The sequence below is a fragment of the Nestor notabilis genome, unplaced genomic scaffold (genome assembly GCF_000696875.1).
Source record: "Nestor notabilis isolate BGI_N333 unplaced genomic scaffold, ASM69687v1 scaffold23954, whole genome shotgun sequence".
Taxonomy (NCBI): domain Eukaryota; kingdom Metazoa; phylum Chordata; class Aves; order Psittaciformes; family Psittacidae; genus Nestor; species Nestor notabilis.
In genome coordinates, this window is record NW_009926350.1 from 61,405 (window position 1) to 74,398 (window position 12,994).

Genomic DNA, 12,994 nt, shown 5'->3' on the forward strand with positions numbered 1-12,994 from the left:
GTCACCAGAGAGCAGGGCAGCAGCAACTGCCTCTGCCGCGCTGTCACCGTGAAAACACCTCCACGTATGCGAGGTAGGTCAAATTAATGGGAATTAAACAGCGTTAAGAAATAATGTGAATAATGGGGCGGTTTCAAACCCATGTGCCTGTGCGTCCTCTGCAGAGCTACAGTAGGTGACTGGCTGGGGGGGGGGGTCTCCTCGAGGATCTCCTAGAGCTGCTGCTGTCCTTCCATCACTATAGAGTGCACATTGTGACATGAGAACTTGAGTACCACTGTGTGACATTGAGTACTTCTACTAAAACTACTTCTAGGCCTAGACTAAACCACAGGAGTATTTTAAGTAAGTAAGTGCCTTTCTGAGCATGAATTGCCAGTTACAGTATTTACCTTCTTTGGAAGGAGAATGTTTGTATGTTGATAAACAGATCGCTTCCTTTGTCAGCTGGGTGATGGTACCAGGCTGGTCGCAGCCCTCTGCAGAGAGCAGCCAGCTCAGGGGCAGGAGCAGGCACTGCACAGCACAACTGCAGAATGGACCTTCCTAAGGGACTGAAGGTTTGAACGTCACGTGGTGTTTACGTGTGAGGAGCAGGGAAGGAGCCAATTCAAGACCTCTTCCTCTTGGACAGGCAGGTTTGGGCTTGTCAGTACAGGAGGATGGGATTTAATTCACTAATATAGTGTCCTTTAACACAAAACCTGTGTTTGTGTGGTAGTGAGGCACATTGCTGTAAAAAGAGTGTTTCTTTTGTGGTGTCACTTCTCCTTTGTGTCTGTTGTAGCTGTGGAAAGAAATGCTGCAGAGGAGGCCAGATAAGGTCTAGAATCATTAGTGTGTCAGGATAATTACTACAACTATCAGTGACAAGTATTTTGGCAAACTTGTCTGCTTTTTAATCCCTGAAATACCATTAAGCAGCAGGGTGTGAATCTGCCCCCGTAACTACTCGCCACCAGCGGGAGGAAAACACTTTCTGGTTTGCTTTTGGTCTGTTTTTATTTCTGCTGTAGCTGTGACTTCTCCTGTAATTCTAAGTAAAGGGAGGAGTAAAACCAACTGCTCGGGCCTGTGCTGCCCAGCTCTGCAGCGCACACGCAGCTGCTGGTAGGTGAGGAGAAGGAATATTTTGGAAAATGGAAAAAGACAGTATTTTTCCTCTAATCCAGAGGGGAAGTTGTAAGAGCAGGCGGTGACCCCACTGTGCTGAGGGGCTGGAGAGGATAAAGAAATGCCCTAACTTCAGTTTATTTTATTTATTTATTAGTAATAACACTGCTGTTACTTTTCTTTGCTGGGTGTAGTTTACAGATGCTCTTTAGGAAGGTCTCTCGCAGCTGTGGAGCAGAGGCAGGGCCCTGTCACTCACTTGCTGCCTGGAACCAGTTAGGCTGCAGCCTTAGGAAAAAGGTGATGCTCCTTTGCTCAGCAGCATCTGTGCAAGCAGAGGATGAACAAGTTGAAGGAGGCGTCACTTTCCCAGAGGGGCAGGCCCTGTGCTGGCTCTGGAGATACAAAAATCCACCCTGACCCAAACCTGTCCCTATGGAAGGGTGGCATTGTCCCTGGAGGGCCGGGACTGAGCCCAGCTGGGCAGCCCTCACTGCACTGCAATGGTAGGTGAGGTTTTCTTCATCCCATTCCAGTTTGTAATCAACCACAGAAGCTTCACCTCAGCTCTGGGTTCTGCAGCCTCCGACCCGATTCACCTCCAGGTCGTGGCTCATGCTTTTACCTTCCAGCTCCACTCCAGTTTTTCCATTTAAATTGTGGAAAAACCAAGGCAGCAACGGGATCGAAATGAACAGGTATTTACTCCAGCCCGTATCACTTTGGGAAGAAAACCAGAATTGTGTTATTAAGAACTGTAATTAAGCTACGGAACAAGCAGCTACAAACCCCACAGCAGTAAAGAGCTAAACCCAGGTAATGGCAGGCAGGGAGTTGTGTGCGGCTCCAGGCCGGCGGCAGGAAGGGTCTGTCCTGCTCCGGCGCTTTCCAGGATTCCAGAGCAGCCGTGTCCATGTCGAACACCCAAAGCCAGTACTAGAAACGTGTTAAAATACTTTGTCAGTGTCTTGAGCATTTCTGCAAAATAATTTATGAAAGTTTGGTTTTTTTTCAATAATGAACTAAACTTCCTTTTGATATTTAATTTTGGAATATATTTTTTCACAGAACTGCATTTGCTGTAGTTCCGGATCCTGATTTCTTTTGTAACTGTAAATTTTATAATTTGTAAAAAAATTAGAATGTCCTTCAAAGAAATTTACAATAAAACTTGGTTAAAAATAGACCCAGTTCCCCTGACTGTGAGTGGCTGCTTCTTTTAAGAGTAATTAGATGGCTGACTCTGACCTGTGCAGGGGAATGCGGCCATTCCCAGTGCCAGAAAGTTCTCTTGGACATCACTTGCCATTCCCAAAGGACAGGAGGGGACTGCAGCAGCTCCTGTCTGCACCGTTTCCCATCTGAAATCCATCCGGCTGTTAACCTCCAACAATTAGAAGCAAAATGGAAAAACTCCAATTTCCAAACCTGGATGTTAGATCCTAAAATATAGCCCCTAGTACGTGCAGGGGAATCACAAACCTCTTGTAACATACACATGAGGCAATGAGGGGTCTTCAGCAACAGCATTCTCATGTCTCCACAGCTTCCAGTGCCCGTCTCTAAAACGTTTCCAGCCTTGTGAGTGAACAGGACATAAAACTGGTTGTACCGTCAGTACAGCAGCAGCTGTGTCAGAACGCTGAGGGTCTGCTATAACTAAGCAAAGCTTCACCAACCAGGTGTGGTGAATACAGGAGAAATGTACAAAGCTGAATATAAAGTCACTGATGAATAATATCAGGAACACTTATCTTGATTGGTAAAACCACCAAAAATACTTCTACATCAGAAAAAGCAAAGTTCTTCCATCCCCAGACAAGCACACTTGGGTTCCAGACTGAATGAATTGCGTTTGGAATTCCTGAGTTTAAAAAAGAGAACACACTAAATCCTGCCTGAGGGACATCTGATTCCTTTATTACCAGAAACACAGAAACCAGCCCCCTGCAAATTCTGTTCCCAAAGGAGGGAGGTCACGAGCTCTAGGAGCTGCCTTGTCCTCCTGGATCTCGACGGGTGTCAAACTTTTCCCTGCCCCTCAAGACCAAGTGAAGGGTGATTAATGCATTTATTGAAGTGTTAGTGCTTTTTGGTGCCTCAAACTCACTCAAAAGCTAAACCCAAGTGTGCTTGTTCGTCTAAAAACCCACTGCATAAAATATTCTATAATATGGGCAGAGTAAAATGACCAGAGATGGGCAACGATTCGCAGTGATACAGAATTACCTGAGCATGTGTGAGGCCTCCTCAGTTTATCATCTCTGTGTGACATTACAAATATTAATTAAAACCCATGTGAAATTCCAGTGGCACATCCTGTGCAGAACCTCCTGGTGCCTGCACGTACACACCACAATCAAGACAGTTTTATCATCTGGTTCATAGCAAAGGAGATCCGAAATTCCAGCCTGAATTTACAGATGACATTCATAGTCTGAACTGTATAAAATAAAGTGGAACTATTATCTGAGACTTTTAATATTTTACTATGCAATACTAAAACCATCCGTCTTCCAACACAAAAGGAAAATACAAACCCAACCGAGTGGCTCGTCAGAGGAACAGCACTGTACAGCAGTGCAGTATTAATGTAAGACTGCAGTCTCCCCCAAACTGTTGGCATGTCAGACTCGCTCGCAGAGACAGCCACTGTCATACACTGAGTAAGAAAACTTCCCAGATTATGTGACTAAAATAGATACATTGGAAATCAGATAAAGCTTTACAAGAATTTCCCCGTGTGTCCAAAATGGTTTCCTTTATCAAAGGCTTATGGTGATGAGATATTACCTCTTCTAGAGTAACATGGTTTACAGCAGATTGTGCCCAAATACAAAACGAAAGAAGCACCACGGAAGTAACCCAGAAATGACGACTGCGGAGACAGCAGGTTTGAGAAGGGATGCTGAGATGAAGGTGACGTTTCTTGAGAATACTTTTGCCACAGGGAAGCGCCTCAGAAAATCCCAGTGAACGTACCCGTTACCCTTCCCAGGGCCTGGCTGTCCTTCATGGCCTCACAGTCCATTTCCTCATCCAGTCACTGTCTCCTTGTACCAGCAAACGGGTCTCAGCACTGCAGGACAGGCTGACGGAGCCGGGCGCAGGCCAGATCCAAGCCCTGGTTCCAAGGCAGGCACCGGTATTCCTGTACCTCACTGCCAGCGTGTCCACACACTGGCCTTTAACATGAGCTGGGAACTTTCATACCCCAAGTTTTTTCTCTTTTTAGTTTGTAATAACCAAGTAAGATATTGTTACATTCCATTCATATACTGCCATTTATAGTATTTATATATAATATTAACATACACAGATATAAGAACTAGGATACTCTTTATGGCCTCTATTTTCTGATGGATTTAACAAAAACAAACAAACAAAACCCTAAAAATGAAAACAATTGCTGGTGTTTCCAGTTTCCCAACAGAGATGCAGGACCAAACCCTGAGCAACTGCTCTGTGCCATGGTTTTGTTGCAACACGGACTTACAACACCTCTGCACCAGAGAAGTCCCTGTTACCTCTGAGTATAGCAGGGAGAAAAATCAAAAGCCTGCAATAAAAGCTCATCCAATAATGTAGCCTAAATGAACAGCTGCATTTCGAGACAGGGCAAACTCAGAGCCTAACAAACAGATGCACCCCGTGCACCCCACAGGGCTGGGTTGTTTTGCTGCTCTTTACACCTGAAAGCAAAAGATTCTATAGTTATTGTGTAGCGAACACAAGAAAAACTCACCACCATTCCCCCTGTGTGAAGAACACACCAGTCCATGCGCCACATCATGCTCCTGCCCGCGTTAAGGACTGCAAATACAAGGAAAGGAGCAGCTTCTGCCTCAGCAGTGTTGCCTGAAGAGCTTTGTGTGGAAAACCAAACCAAATCCCGCTACCTTCATGCTTTGGTCAGTGCAAGTCCCGGGGGTTTCCAGTGGTGGAGAGTGAGGAAGCAGTTGCAAGAAGCAGGACAATGGGGAAACTCTGGACTAAAAGAATTCGTGTGTGAGTTGCACACGGTGCTGGTCCTGCAGCTCTCCTGGCTCAGCCTTCCGTGAAAGAAATGCTTGGTTTTATGCTGGCTCAAAAAAACCCAAAAACTCCTCTGTCAATTCCAAAGGGACATCAAAAGGCCATCGGGAGCGTTACTCAAAGGTTTCCCATCGCTTTCTGAGCTGTTCAACCTTACCTGGTGTGGATGACACGTCTTGCTTTGTCTTTTTTAGCAAATCTTCAAATGGATCTTTTGTCTCCTCAGATTTTGAGGACAGTAACACCGACTCTAAGCCCTTAGCTGGCCTGACAGGGATCAAAGGGGGTTCGTTAGACAGGAGAGAGAGTGCTTGTTTGGGATCTACCTTTGAGCTGGCCTGGCCCACCTGTAACGTTCTGGTTTTAGAAGGACCACTCAAACGTGCTGGCTGCAGAGAGCCTGCAGGAGAAGGGCTCTGCAGCAGTAAGGAGCTCGCCGGTGGCACGGCTGGAGCCTGGCTAAACAAGTTTGGCATGGAGAGTGTTGAAATGTTTGGTTGAGGTCTTTGTGGTGGGTAGAAGCTTGAACTAGGGGTTATGAAGCTAGAGCTATAGGCGTGACCTAAAGAGGGGGTAAAAGAGCCCCTCGGGGGTCTAACTAGAGACACTGAAAGGGCTCCTGGCATTGTCTGAGTGAATGGGTTAGGAGATGGCTGTAAAAAAGGAGGAGGTGCTGGGGAAGGATAACCAAGTGGCTGGACAAATGGTGCAGCTGGAGTAGGCACAAAGTCACTTGCCACCGAGGCAAAGCCAGCTGCAGAAGGTGAAGCAGCTGAGCTCTGCAGGCTGCGGGGACCTTGCTGTGGGCCACTGCTTTGCCAGCTGGCTGTTTTTAATGGATCCAGTAAATTAAGAAGGTAGTCGCTTTCGTTACCTGTGTTTTCTGTCTGCACCTTGACAGGCTGGAGCATCTCAGCAGTGCTGGTAGCACTGGACAAAAGCTGAGATGGACGAGAGGAGTAATTTACAGACTGCTGGATTTCAGGGTCTAAGGGCACGCTACCAGCTCCAAAGGGCTCTGGGATAAGATCTGAAACCAAATGGCTACGTCCTGGGGTAAGAATTTCTGCTGGCCCAGCTGGAGTCTGATGCTTGGAAGCCCTGGGCGCTGGTGGTGGTGGCACTATCCCCAGTTCAGGAGTCTTTCTTCCCTGCGGCCTAGGAATGGTGATGTTCCCTTGAATGGCAGGATTTGATTCATCCTTTTCTGCAGGAGCCAGGATGCTGTCTCTGCTCCGGGGTCTCCTTGCAATGGGTGGCATGTTACCAAGTGCAGTCAAGGGCCTTTCTGGTGAGCTTTGGGAATACTTGGTCGGAATAGCCATGTCATCATGACCCATACTCCACAGCTTGTTGTAAGGGTGAGAGAGCTTCATGGGTGGCACAATCCTGTTCCTCTCTGACACACCAAGATCCATTCTCTGGAAGAAAGCATAAAAAATACGTTAACTTTCACTGATCTCCTCACAACATAGAGCATGAAGCAGCATAAAGCCAGGCTGCTGAGCCACGAGTTGAAGAGGATCTGCCCACAGGCTGCCAACACTGGAGAGAGAAGGAGCATGCAGTCCAGAAGGACAGGCAGGACATCAGAAGCAGGACTCTGCAGTTTTAAGTCCAGCTCCGCCTCTAACAAGTTGCTCCGCTGTGACATTATGTGGCATCTGTTGTTAGCCAAGTAAGGGACACGTACCTATATCTAAGGTACAGGAACTGAAAAGCTTTAACTGCTGTAAGGAAAAAGCTGTCAAATGAAGTACCTGGACATAACACTAAATTAAGTACTATTGTAAGGTGGAAATGCCATTCTTTCATGTCACATGAAGATCTCAGACTCTGATTTAGTTCAGCACTTTCTAAGCTGCACTTAATCAGTCAAGTTCTTCATGAAGAATCTCTCTTCTACAATCTCCATTGTTCATATGACACCTTGACCAAAATGGACAGATTGAAAGAAGGTCATTTAAAAAACACGCAGTGTTTTTCTCACTGCTAAGCATCAGCTTCAAAGATCACTGCATGACAGCCAGTGGACAAAACACTTTCTGAGGAATAGGGCAAATCCTCCCTTTTTGAGAGGTAAAGGCTATGGTTTTACTGGAAAAAGTTACTGACATATAACTGAGTCCCATCCTAGTAATCTCTGAATTAAGAGATTAATTTTGAAACATGAACAAATGCCTGAAAAATGGATACATCTACATAATGATATGAAAAGGTTCCTCAGAGAAACACAGAACGGTTCGGGCTGAAGGGACCTTAAAGGTCGTCCAGTTCCAACCCCCTGCCATAGGCAGGGACACCTTCCACTAGAGCAGGTTGCTCCAAGCTGCGTCCAGCCTGGCCTTGAACACTTCCAAGAATGGAATAATGGACAGACAGACAGCCTGGCTCTGTGCAACGCCCCCCTCCCCAGCACACATGAAACCCCAGCCACACCTGGTAATCAAATGTGCATCGCTGATCCCCCTCTTCTTTGGGAGTCCTCAGGTCTTCCAGGCTCTTGGCTTGGCTCAGAGGCTGAGGCTGTGTTTCTACTTCTAAGTTTGGGAAGATGTCTTCAAGGAGGTTGATTTCTGTGGCCTTGCTTGAGAGGAGAGGGCTTGGAGGCAGAGGATCTTTGGATTTTTCTGGGCTGACCGCCTCTTCCCCATCAGCACTGTCAGATTCTTTCAGGGCCCGGTAGGGCTGAGGCCTTGGGGAGAAACAAAAACCACGTTGGCAGTGACTGTCTAATCACTACTTTTTAAACAAGTATTTCATAAGGAGCTGGATGGCTTCATGATACAGTTTCCAGTGCCTTGTGAACAACATGAATGTGAGCAGTGACCGAGGGCAAAAGAACACACAAAGATGACTTGGCACTTGAGGGTTTTCAGAAAGGAGAAAGAAGTGGGAAGCACTCAGAGGAAAGCTGTGATCATGCGGTTACAGACAGGCTGAGGGGGGATATTACTCTTGGAACAGGAATAACTGGACACCAGCTCTCCCTTTTGGCACATCCCCCCCTCCCCCCCAGCAGACCATTGCTCCCATGCCCTTCCACACAGTGAGTCGGAGCCAGCGCGCAGCGAAGTCCCCTGTGATTTGCAGGCACTGCCATTCTCCTGCTCCAAGCTAACTCAGCACAGAACATAATTCAGTGTTTTCCTCCAATAATTGGGAACACTGTGCAGAGTTCCAATGATTACATTGGTGTCATCTTATCAAGAAACAACACAATCCATTATGGAGACACCTATTTTACATTTACAGCCAAGGCCGAGTTCGCAGGATGCTTTTCTTGCACATACCTCAGCAAAAAATGAACACCAGCAGATTTGCATATTGGTTCTGTGTACAGAGAACAGCAGCATAATGCGCAGCCAATTAATAACTAGAAGTGCCACATGTATCCGTGGTGATTGACATTTGACTGGCAGCCAGTTTTACTGTGGCATTTAAACAAGGTTTCAATTAAAAGGAAATATTTGTGAGACCTGCAAAAACAGACACTATGGAAGAAGCTTCCTCCTCTTTCCTTATTTTACTATAATACATCTATATCATGCAAATTTATGAACAGCCCATCTTCATTCATCAACACGTATCGCAGGATTCAGCTAGCTACACCAGAACGTATAATGTGAGTACAAACAGACAGCTGATGGTACATGTCCTTAGGAAGAGGGTGATCTTGCAAATCTTGGTTGTATCTTTAGTCTCTCCCATAGTATGTGCTCAGCTGCTTAAGCACTAGATCATGCTGCAAAAATCCTGAGGACTATTCTGCAAACAAACCATTCTAGCAGCCTGGCCTCTGCCACCCCAAACATGAGAGACTGGGAACACTTCTCCACCCCTTTGCTACTGAACCTGTCTGTCCATCTCCCCATGGCCAACTGCTGCAGACCCATCACTTCCCTGTCAGTCCTGGACCTGCCTTCTGCATTACACAACAGATTTTAGCAACTGGGGACTCCGCTATCCAACCAGCAGCCTCCTTCTCCAGCCAGTCTAACACGCCTCCCTCCAGCTCCAGCTGCTCTGATGTGACTGGGCTCACTCCCACCTCCCGGAACCCCCCAGATCTGGCATCACGCAGATCCCTGAATTAGCGGCTCGCAGTGCCCCGGCACCTCTTCCTACAGGTTCTGGTCAAGCCAATAACAGCATCTGTTAAAAGTATGAGTGTAATTCCATGCAATTTATCATCCTTTCCCCCTAGAAATCCTCAAGCAGGTGAGATTAGGAAAGAACAAACACTCTGGATGACATTCAGGCCTTAGCTCAAGACTGCCCTCAGGGCTGGTATGTTCAAATACACAGTAAAAGGTATTTACTACAGGTGAGTCCCTGTGCACCTCCAATGCATATCAAAGAGATATGCTCGGGCTCCTGTGAGTCTTTTACTGTCCAGATAAAAGAGTGTTGCCTGTCAGCTTCTGCTCCAGTGCTTACATACAGCTCTCACAGGCTGGTGGCTCCAATATGGCCAAGCTGCTCAGCACCATGCACAAAACTAGGCAAGACTAAGTTATAGAAGTTTGAGAATTTGCAAATTAAAAAGTTGGATACAAATAACACACTGAGTAAACCCAATAAAAATGCATCCTATATCATATAATAATTTTAGGTCAGACTGTACTCAAAACCCCCAAAGGACGTCTGCATGGTGACTCCCCATCATCACTGAGGACGTGATACTTGACAGAACAGAGAGGCTGGGATCAAGCAAGTGAAAGCAGGAAAAGCTGGTGACTGCCCTGCAATAAGGCTCACAGGACAATCCAGAAAGCACAGCGAGCGCTGCACAAGGTCAGGTGGCAGAAGGTGTAGACAGGAACACAAGCAGCACATTGCAACAAAGGGCAAGAGGAAGGGTTACATTGCACAGAGCTTGAGCTGATGTGAAACCACAAGCTCTGCATTGCTGTGTAGTGTTTCATGCAGGAGTATGCTTTTGCATGCCACTAAATATTCAAACAAACAAGCAGGAGAAATGCTGAACATTCATCAAGTGCTGTACAGACACCACAGGAGCATTTCCAAGATTCCCAGTACAGGAGCAGGCACCCTGACCAACGCAAAAACCATTGTTTGGAGACTGAATTAATACAATGGAAGAATAAAGGATAGACCATTCAAAAGGAGCAGAGAAGAAAAAGTTTTCAGAGAAGCCACAGACAGGATCCTCTTCCTGCTGAAATTCATCATCAGAAGAGTCCTCAGAGAGGAAGACTGTATAGTGTCGCATGGGCTTTACAAGGCTGAGGGAAACAGGAAGAGAAAAGGAAGTTATCAAGTTGTCACAATCAAAGCTCCAGAGGAGAGAGAAACCCAGTGGTCCACAGGCTCTCAATCATTTCCTAGCGTGACGGGCTGCACCGCGAAGAGCTCTGCAGGTGGTCGTGGAGCTCTGCTTTTCAGGCAGAAAACACAACTCTTCTAAAAACATCTTAGGTGCCATCTAGTTGGGGAGGGTGCCAAGACCTGCAATCACACCCACGGGGCAAAAGGGGCCAAGGCAGAAACTCACCAGGTCTCTCTTTCCTTCCTCTCATCACCAGAACAATGGAAAAGAAATGGCTAGGGTTATAAAAGCAAACATTCTAGCTGTCTGAATGAGGTCTCTTCACAAACATCTCCATTTTACCAACCACACACCACTGATAATATCCTAGTTACTGTAGTGAATCAAAACATACATCATGAATGACCCAAAGCAATACACAACTGGTGTGGGAGCCTAATTCTGCTACTACTGAGCTCCAGAATAGAATTCTTCAGTGCAAGCAGAGTCAGGCCCATCATGTGGAACAAAGGATAGATGCTGATCCTGTAGACATCACAGAGCAATGCACCACCATGTACGTTCTAGGTTAGACAAGGATATGCTGAAATCAGAACTGGACCAAAAACATGGATAGAAAGAATTGGATTTGTTGCCTTTAGAGTACAGTACTAACAAACTACCTTGAGCGACATTTGAATACATGGTCAGCCTCCACTCTTTTAGTTCTTTTGTCTCAATTACTAAGCAACTATATAATAAAGTTATGAAAATCAGTCTAAAGGAGTAGGTCAGGAAAAAGGAAGTTGGACACAGCAACAGACAGCTCTGAGGGCCTGAGCTGCCACCCAGAACAAATGTTTATCCACAATCAGGCAAAAGCTCATTAATATAAAGTCTAAAACAGTGGTGGCAGTGGATGCTGACGACAGTGTTAAATCCTAGTCTGAGGTACCCCAGGTAAAGCTGTGGCACAGCTGTTCTTTTCCTCTCTTCTGCTACAACAGGCATCTGCGGAAAGTGAAGTGAGGCCACTGCATTAGGAAAAATTTGCTGTAACATTATTTTTAACTCCCCCCTTTTTTTTTTTTTTTTTTTTTTAAGGGAAGTGACTATTATCCAAAAATTTCAATTTACATTACCAAAAGGCTCCACCTAAAATAAATCTGAAATCAAAGATACTTTAAAAATATTGTGGCTTTGAACTTACATACAAGTCTTTTTGTCTTAGGAGAACAAATTACCATTTAACATGATCCCAGAAGATCTAAAATGATTTCCAGAAAGCAAGAGGAATATTGAATTTCTACACATCTCACCAATACACAAAATGTCTGGTAACTGCACATAACAAATATATTGGTGCAGTTGCCCTTAAAGCATTGCCTGTGATACCTTTTGTCTGCCTTCACACTATGCTAAATTCAAATGCTCTGTGTCTGTGTGCACGTATTTATTAAACTAGGAACAAACTCCAAAGAAATAAGACAGGATCTTGTTGGCCAGATCATCAACTGCACTTCAGTGCAGCTCAGTGCAAACAGGATTATGTACAGAGCAAGTTCATATGTACCAGGTTTGCTGCTGCTGCAAGATTCCTTAAATGAAAGTGGGATCTCCTAATTACAAGAAAGCAAGCGCTTAAGTTGCACTGTTGGGGTGCTCTGTAATGATTGTGATCCAGGAGAAGGGATGAACAATCTAAAATTGTCCAAGTTTAAATTTTTTATTAGCTCGAGGCAGTCGGATCCAAAAAAAGTGCCTATTCCCTCATTAACCCAATTCGGGAACTCTCCCGCCGTCTGCCACCCACCACTCGCTCGAATCCCCTGCACAAAGAGCTGTCTCTGAGCAGGCAGGTCACAGCACGCCCGGCTACGAGGCAGGCACGGCTGCAGCCTGAGAGGGAAAAAAGGATGTGTCCGTCACCGCTACAACCCTCATCATCTCCACATGACTGCACCAGCTCCTGCCTACCTAATCTCTTCGCTGAGTTACCATGCAGATGACTTGCTGATCTCTTTCTAATGTTTAGTTTAACATGTCTTCGGTTAGCACCAGCATATGACAGTACTGACAGCCGTGGCTGTTCCTTTTTAAATATCATGTCAGAAACACAGCGCAATAAAGCTGGGGATGCGCTCCATGGCTCTGCGCACCATTATGATAGTAGGGGTTTCTTTTTTAATGAGGAAGATCTGCATCTCAGGAGCTTTTTTCATGTGTCAGGATGCATGGACAAATCAGCAGCACATCACACTGGCCAAAAATGAAATGCTGACAAATGTAGATATTTCAAATTTAATTGACACCTAAATGTACTTGAGATAGGGAAAAAAAAATACATATATATACAGAAAATGTGAGTACAGGGGATGGGAATTAATAAGGAGAATTCTGTAATAATTTAAAAAGATATTTTGGTTATGACAAAATTAAGTTTGTGTATTTTAACAACCGCGTTGCTTTTTCCTGATTAGAGAGATTATGGTACAAAGGGGTAGTATGCACTTGTTGTCATTATTCTCCTAGAAAGGGGCTTCCCAAATTTAAGGGAGGGGTTTTTTTTTTTTT

The 12,994-nt window shown here is 45.5% G+C and overlaps 1 protein-coding gene across 1 annotated transcript in view; it reads right to left on the reverse strand.

Annotated features, from left to right (window-relative positions):
* Positions 1-5,261: 5,261 nt before the first annotated feature.
* Positions 5,262-12,994, reverse strand: part of DENND1A (DENN/MADD domain containing 1A) — a gene marked incomplete at its 5' end in the record, with an annotated part of 37,984 nt that continues 30,251 nt past the window's right edge. Inside the window, 3 exons of the mRNA XM_010013495.1 lie at positions 5,262-6,569; positions 7,588-7,843; positions 10,269-10,397. Of these exons, the coding sequence (XP_010011797.1) occupies positions 5,262-6,569; positions 7,588-7,843; positions 10,269-10,397 (1,693 nt within the window). The remainder of the gene's footprint in view (positions 6,570-7,587; positions 7,844-10,268; positions 10,398-12,994) is intronic.